Here is a 19,030-nt window from a genome sequence, read left to right on the forward strand (position 1 = left end):
ATAATGAACACATTGTTTGCTTATAACTACTGCTTTTCAGATTGGTATATTCAGGTCTTGTGAGAAGCAAATGAGGTAGCTTAACATTCCCAGTAACGTCCTCAATATGAACAGTGTAACTCTTTGGAACATACTAAACAATGTAATAAAGATATCTTGAAGGGGAAGAGGAGGATCCTTAAACATTTACTTTTCAGGAATATGATTAAGTATGAGAGTCCGTTTCTAGATTGTTCAATTCTGAATAAATATACCATTTTGTTCACTTGACTGCTGCTTACAAGAGATGTCTGTGAACGGTTGGAATCAGCAAAGGACAAAAGCCAAAACAAACATTTGATACAATATACATGTATAATCAGATTTTATGAATGTATAAAAAGCAAGCAAATATTCTTGCGAAAAAGATTTGGTTTGGTTGTTATTTGTACTTTTAATAACAAAAAGGAGGCCGCTGGGGTGAAAATAGAGAAAGTAGAAGCAGGTGAAGTCCTCTAACCTGTACCAGAGCACTGGGGCCACCTGTAAAATTCAAATTAGAGTGAATTTTGCAGATGTTGTTCTACACGTGTGTCCGTTTGTCCATGTATTCAAAATTCCTGTATTTTGTCCTGGAAGATAGCTCTCATCCCTTCCATTGCCATAAGTCACCATACTTTTTGTTTTATGTCCCAGACTGTGGGGATCTCTCTTTTAAAAAATAAAAAAATATTGAAGCATAAACATTATACAAAGTACAATAAAATATATAGACTGAATAGTACATTGCGAAATGTACTTAAAGGCACATTGAAATCATTTTTCAATGTATAAATCATAGTAATAGGGGTATGGAATATGACATTACATAGTGAACTTGTTAATAAGTACAAAGGATTAAGGGACAAATGTTAAAAGCAGGATGTAGATGTGGTGCCAGAAGGCAGAGCTGGAGTGAAAGCTGGGAGCTACTGAGTACATGAAACAAAGGTCCTGGCGCTCATCCTTCAGCCACAACAAGAAGAGCACGAGTCTCATATCACTGAGTTAGACGTACAAAGAATCTGAGATTGCATTAAAGTTGGTAGAATGTTGATGCAACTCTCCCATGTATCGAAAAATAAAGCAACCTTCTCTTTATCAAACAGCGTCTCCACTCAATCCATGCGAAAGATAAAATGGAGTTTGTCCCTATATAATTTGGAAGTTTACAGGGGTAGGGTGTTCCCATTTTGCAGTACAGTTTTCTTTGCTACCACACTCACTGCCAATAATTATTTCCTACTACCATGAGTAATCCTCTGCTCGCTCGAGAAGATACCCAGAATGGGCCATTCTGGAGTGAAAGGAATATAATTAAGTGTGCTTTGTCTTCACGTTCACCTGTCTCCAAAAGCATGAACCACTGGACACTCCCATAAACAATGGTATAGATCAGCTTCCTTTCATCCACATCTAAGACAATTGTGGGATTCTGTAAGCCTCATTCTAAATCGCCTATGAGGGGACAAACATGTCCTATAATATACATTAAGAAATAATTCATTATATTAACTAGTTGTTAATAGTGAACAGGATCTGGAGAGCCCACGTAAATCTGTGATAGTAAGAGTAGGAAACTGATGCAGCTAGGAATCGGTATGAAATAACCCTAAGTCCCCCCCGGGTGCCCTAAACCTAACCCTCCCCCCGCAAGGCTGTCCGCTCGCGGCGCCCGGCATCCCTTCGATCGGGATGCCGGGCGCCGGTCTCCTGGCGTCGGGGAAATGTCAGGCGTCTACATCTAGACACCCGGCATTTCACCCTCGCCAGGATATGACAGTCGGGAAGCCGGCACCCGGTATTAAGGCAGCCGGCTTCCCGATTGTATACCTGCAGCTATTGCCGCACACCTTGGCTAACCACAGCATGGTCTAAATCAGGGGTCTTCAACCCATGGTCCCCCACAGCAGCCGGCATTAAAATAAGTCACACTGACTTTATTATTTTTTATGCCGCTGAGCTGTCCGCCACCAGTGCTGCAGCTGCGGCCTGAACACTGTCTGTGATTGACAGTCCAGGCATGGCTGGAGGGGAAGGAGGGACCGCTCTCTTTTCTTCTGCCCTCTCCTCAACTCCTCTCCCCAGAGTGACTCAGTCTTACTGGCGTACGTGCCTGACTGGAGGGGGAGGAGGGGCCACGCTCTTCTCTCCTCAGCTCCTCCCCTCTCCACCTTATGTTCCCTTGCTTTCCCCTCTCTGAAAGGCTGTGCTTGGGTGACGGGGATCTGACGTCTCTATCTCGTGACCGTCCCCGGCGTTACATTCAACGCGGAGCCACCATCCACGCACTACACTGAAGTTCTGGGCCCAGGTAAAAAAAATTAAATACTGTATATTAGTCATCCACTGTCACCCTCTCCCTGTCACCCACTGCTTTCCCACTCTCCCTGTCATCACCCTCTCCCTGTCACCCATTGCTGTCATTCTCCCTTTGTTTTCACCCTATCCCTGCCACCAAGTGCTGTCACCCCTCTCCCTGTTGTCACCATCTCCCTGTCACCCATTGCTATCATTCTCTCCCTGTCACCCAGTGTTGTCACCCTCTCCGTCACCCACTGCTGTCATCCTCTCCATCATCACTCTCTCTCTGTCGTCACACTCTCCTTGTCACCCACTGCTGTAACCCTCTACCTGTCGTCACCCATTGCTGCACCCTCTCCCTGTCACCAAGTGCTGTCACCTTCTCTCTAAATATGTATCTTTGTGTATAATTGTAGTTTAGCACCCAGTGTGGTCCTGCTGTATTATCGCGACCATCGGGCTTGCGTCCAGACCCTGCGAGAGGGTCTCGGCTCCCGCAAGCCCGAGTGGACTTGCTGCTCTAATAGAGCAGCAAGTCCACTACTGACATCACGAGTGATGTCAGTAGGGCCACCCACAAATGGCAGGCGTTCCTAAGGGAATGCCTGAGTTTGTGCAGCCACCCCCCTTCCCTGCCTACAAAACGGGGCGAGCTGTCAATCAACATCGACAGCCGCCCCGTCTTGTAGTGAGCCCCGGAGTGACGGAGCTGCCGTCGCTCGCTGGGGCTCACGCTTGCGCACACCGGAGGCGGCGCATGCGCAGTGGGGGAACATCGACCCGCTTGCGAGCGCTGTGCGCTCGCGAGCGGGTCTGAATCAGGCCCCCAGTTACACCAACCCTAGTGACGCCACTGAGTATAGTATTAAATTATAACCATATGTAGGTCTTTTGAACTCCAGATTCCCTTTTGTCATTGTTACATTATTACATGTACATAATTGTTTGGGGATGGGGGCAGAGTCTAAATACCGTAGTATAGCTTAGTGGCCCCCAGACTTCGTTGATTTTTTTTAATGTGGCCCACACTGTCTTAAAGGTTGAAGACCACTGGTCTAAATGTTCTCTTAGAAATGTGTAAAATATGGAGATGGCCTTATGAGGAAGGTTCTCTTTATTTAAGATATTTGCTAAGCAACTGTGAGTGTATAGACCACAGGTTCTCAAACTCTGTCCTCGGGACCCCAAACAGTACATGTTTTCCAGGTCTCCTCACAGAATCACAAGTGAAAAAATTAGCTCCACCAGTTGAACTTTTAAAATGTGTCAGCGAGTAATGAATACACCTGTGTAGCTGCTGGGTGACCTGGAATATGTGAACTGCGTGGGGTCTTGAGGACTGAGTTTGAGAAACACTGGTATAGACCACAGGTTCTCAAACTCGGTCCTCAGGACCCCAAACAGTGGTCTCCACCTGTAAATCTTTTAAAATCATTTAAAATATGTCAGTGAGTAATGAATACACCTCTGCACCTGCTAGGTGACCTGGAAAACGTTTACTGTTTGGGGTCCTGAGGACCGATCTTGAGAACCACTGGTATAGACAGATAGGGTAGGCAAATTTGGGTATTACTGAGTAATTAGACTGAAGATACTTTCATATACAGTTGGAGAGTACCACCACATATAAATTATTGATCCATGTTCTAAACTTTTTCTATAGAATTGACTGTAGCTCAAAATGTGGTGGGTCTTTTGGAAATAAACCGTGTTTTGAAACCCATCGTATAATTTGTTATACTAATAGAAGATGTAAGAATGGATCCCATATAATCATGTACATAGACTCCATGTCAAGTTTAAAGATGGAGTATGTACACCTGTATAAGACATCACTTTTTCCTACCAGAATACATATGTTGATAAAAAAAATCTGTAATATAGCAAGTATATTGGATTTGGTGAAATATTGAGTCTTAGCAAATTAAACAATTGAGTTAACCTGTAACATTCAAGGGTATAGATTAGAACATGGCTTTTCATTTTGTTAGTAGTATATACAAATGTGTCCTCATACATCTAGCCTCCTTGCACATTATACATGCCGTGGCTTGACTCTGTAGCGCCAAGCATCTTTCGTGCAACTTTTTACCTTCAAATTAAGCTTATCCACAATTTGCGATGTGAATATGACGCATAAGCGTATGATATATCTGCATGCAAACGTTACGTTACAGTGTCACAGCCGATGACAGTGTAACGTAGCATTTCGCATGCAGATACACCCACAGTCACACACAGAATATATGCATGCTGCATATTATTTGAATCAGCAGAAGATGCTTGTGCGTCCTACTCTCATCGCTGTGTGAATAAGACACATTTGGAGGTAAAAAGTCACACGAAAAGATGCTATGTGTTACCGAGACACATGGCTCTCATGCGTTATGTGTAGCGCGACTTGTAGCGCACAGAGGATAGATGTATGTGGACACATCTGTATATATTGTTGGAGTTGTAAATGTAATGTATTTTGCATACTGCCAGGACAGAAATATGGATTGTGGAAATATATTTCATGCATCATGCTGTTTTGTTAGATAGACAGAAGAACATGTGAGGAATCTCAAGAAGATCTAGCAGAAGGCAATTAATGTTTCCAGTTCAACCCATAGCCAGGATTCAGGTGTTTGGTGCCACTGGACAGCTTTTTGTTCTGCTTTGCATAACAGAACAACAATTACACTCCATTTGGCCATAAAAGATGGCATATTCTTTGCCAGCAATTCTGGTCCACAATACAGCAGAACAAAAAATTTCCTGAGTATCGGTCTTGAAAAGTTCACAGTGGAATGGTTACACATCTCCTGGTATCACTAGGCTCATGATAAGGACAAGATCTGGTAAGAGTAGATAGAATTCTAACCCGTTCATGTAGGAGTGTTCCAGTCTGAAGAGTGAAATGGGAGCCTCCTTAGCACAATAAAGGTGTAGCCTTTATATTACATCTCTATGTGGCTCTCCCAATCTGGGCTATATAGGGGTATTCAATATGGGAGTGATAACATCGTTTTTGCGTTAATATCGCACTTATGACGTCATTATCGCAGGTTTTAGTTTTACACCGTATTCAATTTCAAAGACTTATCGCAGTTTTGAAAAGTCTTTGATAAAAAACGGGGATAAGTTTTCACCATTGAATAGGTGTCGAAAAAAAGTGCAGAATTGGGGTTTAGGGGTGCAGGCTTAAAAAAAATAGCCTGCACCCCTGGGAATGACATTTAAAAAAGGACTGTGTCAAAAAAAGTTTTTAAAAAAAATAGGGACATCCCAAAAAATGTAATTTAAAAATTGGGGTGAAAAAAAAAAAATGCAAAAAATTGTTTAACAACAGGGAAATAGGTTCAGGGCTATTCTGCATGTATGCGGCAGTTGTTTTCTAGATTAGAATTATAGCGGCAGGTGCACAAATGCAGAATTTTTAAAAACTTACTTTAGGGACATCAAAATATGCTAGTACCCATTTTCATGTACCCCAAATTTGATGGGACCACTTAAAAAAAGGAAAAAAAAAAACCTAAGTGCTCTTCTGCATCACTTCTTCAATGTCGGGAAAAACACCTGCTGCGGCTATTTAAATCCCCGACTTTCATTTAAAGGCTAAAACGGGGGTACCCATAGTTATCCCCCATGTTTTTACAACTTTAGGGGGGTCTTACAATTTTTTTAAGGAAAAATTCGTAACTTTACGCAAATCCAACTTCGGAGGCTCCCGTTTTCGTTAATTTTATATTGAATACGGGGATAAGCGGGCGCACGCACGATACTTTAACGCAGGTAAAAACTCCGATATGAAACATTAACTTCGACAGCGAAGTTAATGTTTCATATTGAATACCCCTCTTAGTCTGAATGAGCCTGTTGTTCAAGATCTGTAACATGAGTGCCAAAGACCTATAATGCTGGGAATACATTATACATATATCTGGCCAATCCGTCAGATATAGGCGCATTGGCCAGATAACAGCGTACAAAAGTCTACCACAAATTATCAGTCTGTCGGACACGCTGAATCGTCTGGCATGTCCGAAAGATCTCACCATTTTTGAGCTGCTAATCGGCTGCATGTGTTTGTGTTGCCCTGGGCCGAGCAACCGACATTTCCTATGGTTCTTCAAAGGGGAGGAACGAGGAAGTGTTTTTCCCCAGGGGAGGAGCGCAGATATCTTTCGGCCATATTACACTGTGAAATATGTTACAGTGTATGGCCACGATATCTGATGGGCTTCAGGCAGTCAGATAACATGTCTGTCGGTCTGACAGACATTTTATCTGACAATGTATGCCCAGCTTATCACAGACTACTAGAAAGTCTTGCTTCATTACATGATGAGAGTCCTCTATTCGATATAGGAAATGTCACAATCTTCAGAAGGAGGATTCATCGGGCCAATGATGTGGGTCTCTGTTAGCCATAGGTCTCCTAGGTTTTACGGACATATTGCAGCATGGTCTCAGCCAATACTTTATCCTGGTCTCAAAAGAGAACTGTGGTTTTTCAGTCTAATTAATCTATTTTCTATAGGGGAAAGCTCATTTCTCCAATGAACAGGCATTTTCACTGGCTCTATTGAAGTTGTGAAGGAAATGGAGACCAAGGGATGTGCATTTTATCCCATACACAGTAAGGCCACACAGGCACCTGCCCCCCTGTCATTGCCTGTATCATAATGACATACCGAATAAAGCCTTCCATTATCTACTGATATTGTGAGTGCTGGTCTTACACCTTGTCTGTGAGGGATGAGGTGAGTGCTGCTGTAGTTTTGCTTATGGACTGTGCACCATTCTTATTATACTGCTGTGAGTGTGCTATCTCGGACTGTGTGTGTGTGTGTGTGTGTGTGTGTGTGTGTGTGTGTGTGTGTGTGTGTGTGTGTGTGTGTGTGTGTGTGTGTGTTGTCTTAGTAATTTCGAGGGTCATGCCTAAACTCAAATAAGCACCTTTAAAGCCTATCTTACCATACACTGCTAACATTCCTGTGCTTGTTACATTGTGTGACAGTGCTCCTCACTGTGACTGAAGGAGGTAATGCTTTTTTGATCATGATTGTGTGTATGGCATTATAACTGCGTGTGTGTGTGTGTGTGTGTGTGTGTGTGTGTTGTCTTAGTAATTTCGAGGGTCATGCCTAAACTCAAATAAGCACCTTTAAAGCCTATCTTACCATACACTGCTAACATTCCTGTGCTTGTTACATTGTGTGACAGTGCTCCTCACTGTGACTGAAGGAGGTAATGCTTTTTTGATCATGATTGTGTGTATGGCATTATAACTGCGCAGCAGCAATTCATTGCTCTTTTAGCCTTATTTTCGGAACTTCCTGGATCGCTGGATAAAATAATCTACACTAGTATTATTTTAATAAAATAGGACTGGTAAAAAAGGAATTATAGGAGTCATAGAATATTTTATTGAATGAAAGTATACAGTCATTTTGTGAAATAGGATCATGAGTCCCAGTATAAATGGCAATGAAACAGATTATTTATGTCAGGACACACAGATAGTGATCCATACACTTGATCCATACACTCTACACATTCTCTTAAATAATACATCTTACATAATACAATATAAGTTCAGTCATGTAGTAATAATACTAATAATCCATAATAATATAATATGCCTGCAAATTGGTGAAAAGTTAAGGAACAATTCAACAGTGAAAACAAGTAGAACTATTTCTCCTTTATACGTTGTCTACAACGGTAAATATGGTCTATGAAGTAAAACTACAGTTCTATCGCTCATCCATAATTTGCAGACGCTTTTAAGATTTAAAGATACTACATAGGTCATGACCCACCACATATAAGCACTGCATATATTTATATATTTAACATGCGCCAGCTTATTTAGAGGAGTTGCGGAGACAGAGAATGGTAGTTTGTTATCTTATATTATTATTATTGTTGGGTTTTTTAATAAAAAAAGGATTTAAAGAAAATGTACTTATTTCAAGTTGGACAGAGAGATAAATTGTGGGAAACATTTGGGCAACATTTATGATGAGGTCACAATAAAAAGAATAGCAATAAAAATATGTGAATGATCATATCATTACCGATCACACTGCAAATGGAGCCAGCCAGGGACTGGGACACATACATATGGCAGTAGATGGGGAATAGATTAATATGCTACACACCAGCCCGCATGTCTCTGCACAATAGGTGATTTGCATATCTTATCTCTCAGCATTGGAAGATGCACACTGACAACAGATAACATGAATGGTGTCAGGTACTATGGGCACATGATGCCAGGGAAAGGAAGGGAAATGTAGTACACACAGGGAGAGACCTGTACTGCTCCGGATTCCCATCTCCGGATTGGCTGTGACTGCTGGAATGATACGAGCTGGCTGGGGATCTGGAATCGACATTGTCTGTGACTTATCTTACCCAGGTGTTATGTAAGAAAGCTTACACAGGAGTGACAGGCAGACCCGGACACAGGGCTCTGCAGCTTAGCAGCACATCTCTCGCTCCGGGTCACCATGCACGGACATGTAACAAGAACAGGACGGTGCCCCGGTACATGCCCTTGCTGGGAATGCCAGCTCTCCCCGTGATACTACTGTGGCTGCTACAGCTGCCACCCCCCTGCACTATGCATGCTGAGCCCCTCACCTCCCCAGGGAGAGCTCCTTATTGTCTATTTATAGCCTCACATGCTCATATGCTACTTTTCAACGACCCCTAGCACCCGCCCCAGCACACACAGCGATGCTCACACACAGGAGGTTATTGAACGACTTAACTATTTGCAGAGTTGCTGCAGGCACAGGTCCAGGCATTCCCCTTCCACCTCCTCCGGAGTGATGTGGTCAGACAACGGACGAAATGGGATGGGGTCCTCCTCCCCGAACGGTCCCCTGAACTCCCCGAGGAAAAGCTCCAGGAACCTGCGGCAGTTTTTCTCCTCGTTGGATAAGCCGGACATCGCTTCTCATTCCTGGGCGAATAGATGCTGGAGGAAGGACTAGCACTGGCAGCACTGGCACTGACACTGGCACTAAGCGCTGTTCTCATACATCTCAATACAAGCACAGCTCTGACGGCAACACTCAGTCATATGACCTCAAGGGGCGTGGCTAATGCAACTCTCTTGTCCCTTCCATATATTGTATGTATATTTGTTTTATGCTACAAGTCACTTCATGTAGGACAGCTTTACTACATCGATCCAATAGTATGGACTTATTCTTCTTTAAATTGTGTACTCCATTGTCATATGCAGCACTATTTATCACCCTTTTAATAATTTACTTCTGTGTATATATAAACTCTGAAAGGCAGGAGATGCAGAGGATGCCACCTCTATCCAGTCCACCAGTACTAGGTCTTATACAGTCTAGTCTACCTTAAAAATGTGTCCCACTGATGTCCCGAGCTCATACTGCTATTAATCTCTCACTATACACAATCTAAATGCAGGAATCAGCCTTATATTGTGCCCCAGTTCTCAGTACACCACCATCACTGTATAAACTGTTATATCTCTCTTTGGGGCCTTCTTATCATTAAATATATGCGGCATATTCCCTGAATACACCTGTTTTTCAGAGGATACCCACAAATATTAAGTATCACGTCAATGTATGAAGGAGGCAGGGGCGTTTCTAGAGAGGAGGGGGCCCGTGTGCAGTCTCCTCTCTGTCCGGCGGCCGGCAGCACACTAAGCTGAGCGCAGCCAGAGCCGGAGTTATAGACTCTGGGCACTAGAGTGCACCCAGGGTCTATAGAGGATGCGCTGGTCACCGGGAAATGGCCACGGCAGCCATTTTCCCTGTACTGCACATGCGCAAACGACGGGAAAATGGCCACAGCCATTTTCCAGTCGTTTTTACAGCGCCGGACCCCTGCGCCGATGCTGGACTCCGGAGAGGTAAGTAGTTTTATGGATGCAGGGTGTGCGGTGCGGGGCCCCCCTGAACCCAGGGGCCTGTGTTTCCCGCACACCCTGCACCCATTATAGATACACCCCTGGAAGGAAGGACCACAGCAGATATTTCCAACAGCAGCCACAACCCCCATAGGTTGCTATGGAGGTTGCAGAGCTGTCAGTTTACCAAGCTCTGGAATGCTTTACATACAGGATCACACTCGCGGGCAAAGACACACCCCGAAAATAGTCGGGACATGCCTACGTTTGAGTCGTCACCCCATTGCTGACCACGATCAGTCCCTGCCTGTCAATTACTTTGTGAATACATCCTCTTTGCGAGCGACATCAGTAATGAAACTTGGTGCATGTGAAGTGCAACTCAGACACATGTGCAGAACACTGATAATCGCTCAACTGCGCAAATATCGGCATTGCGTCCATCTCTGAATCAGGCACTGAGTCAATAGATTGTTTTTGCAGGCCTACTGTGTATGGGATTGCAGCAGCGACGGGCATTGCGTGCATCTCTGAATAAGGCCCACATTTGTCAATAATGTTATACCCGGGACTCAAACCCAGGACTTCTTCCAAGATTCTCCAACTGCTGTCCGTAACTTTGTCAGGATCAGTATTTACTTGAGCGTGGGTAATGTGGGTCTGACAAAAAGTTGTTGTTTTGTATTTTAAATATACTTTATTGAAAAATCAATCATAAAAAATATATTTGTATTACATACAAAGCAGAGGAAAACATTAACCAAAGTATATATAAATAACAACATGTAATGCATTCAGGATATAGACATCATAGTGAACAGTCATGAATAAACCATAACACATCACGTTCCATAGACATCACAGTGGTCAACACCACTGGGGTTAGCAAAAGACGAATGATCTGGGTTTGGTCCCTTTAGGGTTGGCAGAGTAGAAGATACAAGCCATAATAACAGTGCAACCTGACACAAAGTTAATAAAAAAAACAAAAAGGGGGTAAATTTACTAAAGTTCGATTTGGGATTCAATTTTATGAATCTCTTAATTCAACTGAAATCGAACTGCAAAATCCCTTAGCAAATCTCAAATTTACAAAGATTCTATTTTGCATTCTATTTTCAAATCGAATTCGATTTTGTTTCATTGTAAGAAGGGGTTTGATGTTCAATTTTGCATGTTCATGTACAAATTGAATAAGAAATCCCACTCCAAATCGAACTTCAAATCCTCAAATGAATAGACCTGCTTATTTTTTAAATTTTTAGCATGTGCAGGTCTGATTAACACAGATGCATGCATACATCAGTGAGAAGCAGGCATGCATCTTAGTATTAAATGCTTGTTAAGTGCTAATTTAAAAAAAAAATGAAGTGGAGTCCACCCCTAAAAGCACAACCAGCCCCGGACTTTTCATAGCCAGTCCTGGTTGTGTAAATACAGGGGAAAGAGTGCATAGGGTTCCCCTGTACTTAGTGCAACCAGCACCAGGCTCTGAGCCTTTCCTGTTTCTGGAAATACAGGGGAAAAAATGCGTCACGTTCCCCTGTAATTCCATAAGCAGCACCTGGCTATTTCTAGCGGGGAAGGGGGGGGGTAATGCCACAGCTAGGGAAACCCTATCACTGGGTACCCCGGCCAATGCATTACCCCTGACCGCTAGTCATCTCATTGCTGGGACCCCCCAATAAAGGGGTCCCCCTCTTCAGGGCACTCCAGGCATAGGCTGATAGCCCGGCGCTATCCCCGGCACCCCTGGGCAGTGGGTGCTGGGTTGATTGTGTAAAATGTGTGTTAAAATATAAGTAAAAACATTGTCTTTAACAGTAGAACTGCAGGTCCCAGCAAGCCTCCCCCCGCATGGTGGTACCCCCGCATACCCCCGCATACCCCCGCATGGTGGTACTTGGAGAACCACAAGTACCAGCATGTGGGGCATTAAGGGCCCGTTGGTACCTCTAGATTACCTGTAAAGAAATGTTAAAATAAAGACAAGACACACACACCGTGACTGTATATGTTTATTACACACATACACACACATACCTACAATACATGGACCGGTCCTCCTCTCCATGTATGCATCCTCGGTCTTCTGAAAATAAAAAATTGAAAAGTCCTGACCCACGAAATCAATTACCGTCTTTGGAGGACGGCACCTCCCGACTGACGGCCTCAGTCTTGCGAAGTTTCGGAGCTGAGCGTTCATTGGCTGAGATAGGTGAGCCTCTGCCTCTCAGCCAATGAATGGCTCAAACCATCAAAGTCAATGATGAGACCTGCAAGCTAACCTTTAGTAATCTTGCGGTTCTCACCATTGACTTCAATAGTGGGAGCCGTTCATTGACTGAGAGAGGCGGAGGCTGTCCTCTCTCAGCCAATGGTTGAGCTTTTAGGGGAGGGGACCCCGCGTAATTTTTTTGTATGCATGCATCTGTGTAAAATAGAACTGCTCATGCTAAAATCTAAAGCATGAAGCACTTCAATTCATTTGAGGATTTGAAGTTTGATTTGGAGTTCATTTTACTTTCGTTTTGCAAATCGAATGTTAGTAAATGAAGGGATCCTATATTCTTCTATGGGAAAACCTTGATGTTTTGCAGAAATTCGATTTGAAATTAAATTAATTTTTCTGTTTGATATGACATTTGATTTGGGCTTTAGTAAATGTCCTCTAAGAAAATCGAACCAAAATTGAATGGAAAATTGAACAAAATTCAAAACAAACTTTAGTAAATAAACCCCCTGGTCTGTCTACAGAAATGTTTACACTCCACAGTATCTCTTCCACTCACTATTAACTTGGCAAATATAATCGCCACCATGGAAGTTATTTTAGGAGCGACAAACTCCAAGTAGATAGTTTCCAAACTCCCTACACAATAGTATTAAGTCCCAATTATCATTACCCAAATAAAAACCTGTAGTACTGCTATATATCATGGATAAGCCAAATCCATAGACAAAATAGATCTGATAAGAATCACAGAGAACAATCATATTAAATTAAGTTTAATATGAGAAAGATACTAAGAATGCTTGAAGTATATGCAATAACAATTAATAAGAATAACTTGCAAAGATAATTTTAGGCAAATCATTTTCTTATCAACAAAAATGAAAAAAAATAAAATAACAGTCTCACTTACATTAATCTGTTTGTAGGTAGATGCAAGAAGATGAGCAATTCCCAATGTCAGATTGGCTCCCAAGATTTATACAAAGTTTCAGAGTTCTACATGGTATTTTATGTTTGCCTGGGCTGTAACACAGCCTGCCTTCTGCTGACTCACTGGCTTGGATAGATGCTAATTAGCAGGGGTGTATCTAGGGATCCGAGCGTAATGGAGGTAATGGACTTGCTCCCCCCATAATTTCAGGAAGTGCCCCCCAGTAGTAGTCCACCCTATGCAGTGCCCCCAGTAATAGTCCGCTTTATGCATTGCCCCCACTAGTATTCCCCCTATGCAGGCACCCAGTAGTAGTCCTCCTATACAGTGCCCCCAGTAGTCCCCCCTATACAGTGCCCCCAGTAGCGGCCATCCCCCCCATAACATGCCCCCAGTAGCGGCCCCCACAATACAGTGCCCCCAGTAGTGTCTATCCCCCTCCCCTATAATGTGCCATCAGTAGCGGCCCCCACAATACAGTGCCTCCAGTAGCATCCATCGCCCCCTATAACGTGCCCCCAGTAGCGGTCACCCCCTATACAGTGCCCCCTAGTAGCCACACTCCCCCACTGTGCTGTTCCGGGAAAAAAAAGAAAAAAAGCAACTTACCTGATCCCCGCTCCTGCCGACGACCGCCGCTGTCCACTCCTCCAGGCCCGCTCTCTCTCTGCACTATGGGATGGGAGAGACGTCATGACGTCTCTCCCATCACCCACTGCTCTCTCCCATCACCCGCTGCGGGGGAGGAGCCAGAAGGCGGAGCTCATGAGTGAGCTCCAGCCAGCTCCCTCCATGGCCCAGCAGCCAATGAGAGTCTGTCTGACTCTCATTGGCTGGCTGCTATAACAAGCAGACAGCAGCCGCTGGTGGCTGTGTGTTTGTAAGCTGTGTATGGCAGACCGCTCTCGCTGTGGTCTGCCCTTCACTTAGGGACCGGGGGACTAGCGGAGTAGTCCACCCATTAGCTGCTGATGGCACTGCCGGACAGCGCCCCCCTTTTGGCCGGCGCCCCTGGCGAGTGCCATCCTGGCCAATGGGTAGATACGCCCCTGCTAATTAGGTTTGATGGCTAGATGTCTAGAGCATTCTGTCACTCAGGTAGGGAGAGGTAACACTCCCCAGAACAACCTCATGTTGTTAACAAGGGCAAGCCCAGAATGTATAAGACCCCATAATTTTACAATTATCTGTCTGTTGGATCAGTTGCTGGCAGTACTATTGGGCTATACAGAAATCTGGCAGCCTCCTTCTCACATGGCATCTTCACCCCTGCAGCTGGACATCCACGTCAAGGCTGATTCGCAGGTCACCGTGCTGGTAATTGAAATAAATACACTTAAAGTCTTATATAATGCCTAATATCTCATAATCCATAACATAGCATGACACTTTTGTCCTTCAACTGACAATTGAGTTTTTTTTCCCACCTATTATCTCTCTATTGTCTGTTTCAGGTGTTCCATATACATTAGAAATCTTCTACTTCTGTGGTTCATGTTAAGGATGTTTCATGAGCAGTCAGCTCCTAGATTTCTCGAAACCTCAACCTAGGTCTTTCTATCAAGGGGTATACCCGAGGAAAGTGTTTTCATATTGGCTCTCTGAAGTAATATGCAGCCCCTGATTGGTATGAAGCAGGAGGACTTGTGGGTCCATGCACTTACTACATGCTTATCTTCAGACTCTGCATAGACCTTGCTGCAGCAATTCAGATTTCCCGCAGAAATGGCATGTGACCTGTAACCTGGTGCCTGTCACAGTGCATTGTTTAACACATCAAAACCTTCTGAACTCCATAATCTAAGACTTCTACACACTTCTGTTTTGGCATTTTCTTTAAGGGATGCTGTGTTTAAGTGTAGGATGGGCTATTAAAACTGTATTTGCTATACAGTATAGTTGTACTCTACTAGAGGTTGGCCACCCTTTTGACCTTTGTGACCATATCAATGCAGAGAGCTCACTCAAGTGGTGCTCAGTCACAACTTATTAATATAGATACAGTCCAGCAGCAATAAATTGTGTGATATAATAGAATTATGCATCACTGCAGGTGTCGGCATGGCGTTGAGCAGGAGCTGCTACACAGTGAAACCAAGTAATGTTTGGTAAATATGTCACTGTTGGCTCTGGGAAGATAACTAATATAATGTAATATAAAATACAATATTTAGAGTTTCATTAAAAGACAATAAAAATAGTTCACTGCCATTTTTCACACGTTTCCTTTACCCTTTCCATCACTAGTACTCATTGTCAGGGCCTTGGACTGACTGCCAGCATCCAACATTGGCTGGGTGCTGCTTGCCATGGAGAGGCAGCACGCAACCATTTAATTTACACAAATACAGGCTTTTGCTGTGTACATTCGCGGCCCCACCCCCGTAACTACTTCCCTTTTATCGGGCTATGGAGTATGCATCACTCTTCCTTCATGTGCTTCCTCTGTTGGCCTAGGCTACAGGGTGTATAAAAATATGCCAAGGAACAGGAGCCTTCAACCAAGTTTTTAAAGTGATATGTAGAAAGAATATTTCTCAGAGGATGGGATGGGATGGGGTGGGGTTGGGGTGTATCTATTCTTTGAGAGAGATAGTGTAGAAGTTGACCATAGCAACCAATCAGCTTCTAGCTATCATTTATATAGCAGAAGCTAATTGCTTGCTATGAAATGCCATAAGCGGATTGCTTGCTATGGGTAACTTCTCTACTTTATCTCTCTTGAAAGTATGACACATCTTCCCCTCTGAGTGATGTTTTTTGTCAGGCAGAAATGAAAACGGGCTTGTAGTGTATACCTGGCTAAAATGTATAAAATGCAATAGATTTATAGCTTGGGTACGATTGGGATGCCGGCAGTCAGAATACTGACAGCGGCATCCTGACAGTCAGAATCCCAACGCTAGAAGGTAAGTAGCCTAACCTTAAACCCTAACTCTACCTCACACCCACCTTTCCCGCAGCCTAACCCTAACCCTTCCCCTAGTGCCTAACCCCTAACCCTAAACCTAAAATATCAGTCCCAGATAAATTACATCCTGAGAGCTCAGAATAGATCCAGATCAAAACACTCTTTCCAATTTTACATGTTCATCCTTCTTTACTTCTCTACCCATGTGTGTCTCTGTCTCCTTATTTGTATGTGTATCCCTGTCTCCTTTTATGTGATGCTTTTTCTCTGCAGTTGTGTGTCTGTCTTTCTCCAATTTTGTATGTTTACCCTGTATGTCTCCACATGTGTTTCTTAACCCTCGCCAGGGGCGTATCTATAAAGGATGCAGCGTGTGCGGGGCCCACACCGCACACCCTGCGCCCATATATTAATACCTCTTTGGAGTCCCATGTTGGCAGTATCAGCGCTGTACAAATCGCCTGGATAATGGCCACCATTTTGCACATGTACAGTAGGGTAATCGCCGGGAAAATTACCTATGCATGTGCAGTAGACTTTGGGCACTGACTAAGGGCCAGAGTCTACTGCTGTGCTCATTACGCTGCTGGCCGCCATAGAGAGAGAATGGGTCCCTGGACGGAGACTGCACACGGTCCCCCTCCTCTCTTAATTGTTTCTGTGTTGGGCATCCATGGAAATTATTCTGAGTTGGGAGTGAGGTAAAAAAAAACAAGTAACTGTGCACTTCGGTAACACTGTGCTGCACTGCAGGTGGGGTAGATTAAAATGTGCAGAGAGATTTAGATTTGGGAGGAGCATGTCCAAATGCAAATCTAAAATGCAGTGTAATAATAAAGCTGTCCAGAATTTGTGGGCTAAATGCAAAACAGCCCATATTTACCCCTGCGTAAAAAAAATAAAATACATTTATGTGCACCCCTTGCATTGCAACATGGTTTATCCAGGTGCAAAATGACTGGCTTTTTGTGCCTTGTTCCAACTCAGAATCAGCCCCTATATGTACTCTATGAGACTTTCTCATTTGCCACTACCTTTGGTTGACTTTTGACATTGGCCGGCATCGGTAGTCAGGGTCACTCTTGCAAAATCTAGAGCATGTCTGACATTATGACCACAAGGTATCTTGTGGCTAATTTTGACATGACCTAGAAATGTGGGTCAGGGCCGTAGCTAGGGTAGTGCGGCCGGTGTCTTCGCACAGGGCACCGCAGGGCAGGGGGCGCTGTTTGGGCCTGTCAATTTTCCTGTTTATAATCATTCTCACTTGTAGCTTCCTCTTCTTTAATCCCCAGCATCTCCTATCTCTTCCCTGGCCCTTCCCCATGAGGCCTTTTCCCTTTTTGGGTGCATTATGTCCCTTTGAAAAATTGAGGGGGGCGCCAATGCTCTTTTTGGCACAGGGCACCAAAAAGTCTAGGTACGGCTCTGATGTGGGTAACTAAATTATTTTACTGTCATTGGGATTACTTTTCAGGTGCAATTAATACAGGAAAGCACAATTGCATGCACAAATATTCCTAATATAAGCATTAAAAAGTACAAAGTGAATGAGGTGAATTATTTTAGGGAAAACTGAGATATCGTAATTAATTTAGAGACATACATAATGTTAAAAAAACACAGGTCTATAAAGTTCAATGTTTCATAATTTATAATTATGTTCATCAAAAGGCAGACAAAACAAACCCCCAGTGTGACAGTTGCCATTTTAGCCTCAGAAGGGTCAAATTCTTTCTTAATTCAAAAATGGACAATGGCATATTTCACCTTTATAATGCATGTGACAAATAACGTCTACAGATATCATTTCATTTAAGAAAGGCTTGCAATTCTAGTTAGTGACTTTACCATCTCTAATTCATGAGGTAAGGGATTTACAACTTATCCTCCCTTATCGCTAAGAAACCCTTTCTATATACTGATGGGAAACAATTTTCCTTCTATTCACAATTTATGGCCACTGACTACAGTCATTAGAATGAAAAGCTCATAAGACAAATCATCACATCAACATCAAATATTTTTCATACACATTTAGATCACCTTATTTCCAAAGTAACATCTATTTCTAAATAACCTTTATATTAGGAGGTATGTCTTGCAGCATATTCTACTGAAACTACATTTATGTGCCATACTAGATCAATAGTCTATATGTATTTTACAGTGTCTTCCTGGTTAACACAAGAGAACTCCTGTATATGAGGGATGAATTGTTAAAAAGCTAATGCTTGTTGAAGCCTATTATGTATTTTACCATATGCTGTTATTAATTTGCAGTGTGCCATTGAAGTCTATGACTAATATTTTATTTGACCTTAACAGGCAAGCAGTATTGCTGCTCCAACCATTTCAATAAATCATCATCATCAATGTTTATTAGGAGGGCACCACAAATCTCAGCAGTGCCAGGCAGACGTAGTTACAAAGGGCGGAATGCAGCAAAGCAAGAAAGCAAGAAATGCGATCAAACCCCCGAAAATGTAGTTTTCAGGGGTCTGACTGCATTTCTCATATGCATCAAGCCACGGAATGTGATATATTCCAGGGCTTTGATGCGGTGGGCAATACCATCTTCGCTAGGTGTTGCTCAATAGAAGCCTATGGGCTTCTCTTCACGATGCCCCCCCCCCTGGTAGGGATCCAATCAGATCCCTCCCAGCTCCTGCCGCAGTGCGTGTGCCATTCTGCACAGAATGACACCTGAGGGACTTCTGGGTCATAGACCGGGAAGTC

The 19,030-nt window shown here is 43.3% G+C and overlaps 1 protein-coding gene across 1 annotated transcript in view; it reads right to left on the reverse strand.

The window, feature by feature from the left end:
* The window catches only part of PPM1E (protein phosphatase, Mg2+/Mn2+ dependent 1E), a 370,197-nt gene extending 360,888 nt beyond the window's left edge, over positions 1-9,309 (reverse strand). Inside the window, exon 1 of the mRNA XM_088449535.1 lies at positions 9,090-9,309. Coding sequence (XP_088305661.1) covers positions 9,090-9,271 — 182 coding nt within the window. The 5' untranslated portion in view covers positions 9,272-9,309. The remainder of the gene's footprint in view (positions 1-9,089) is intronic.
* Positions 9,310-19,030: the final 9,721 nt, after the last annotated feature.

This window comes from Taudactylus pleione, unplaced genomic scaffold, assembly GCF_031769625.1.
Source record: "Taudactylus pleione unplaced genomic scaffold, aTauple2 ptg000487l, whole genome shotgun sequence".
Lineage (NCBI taxonomy): Eukaryota > Metazoa > Chordata > Amphibia > Anura > Myobatrachidae > Taudactylus > Taudactylus pleione.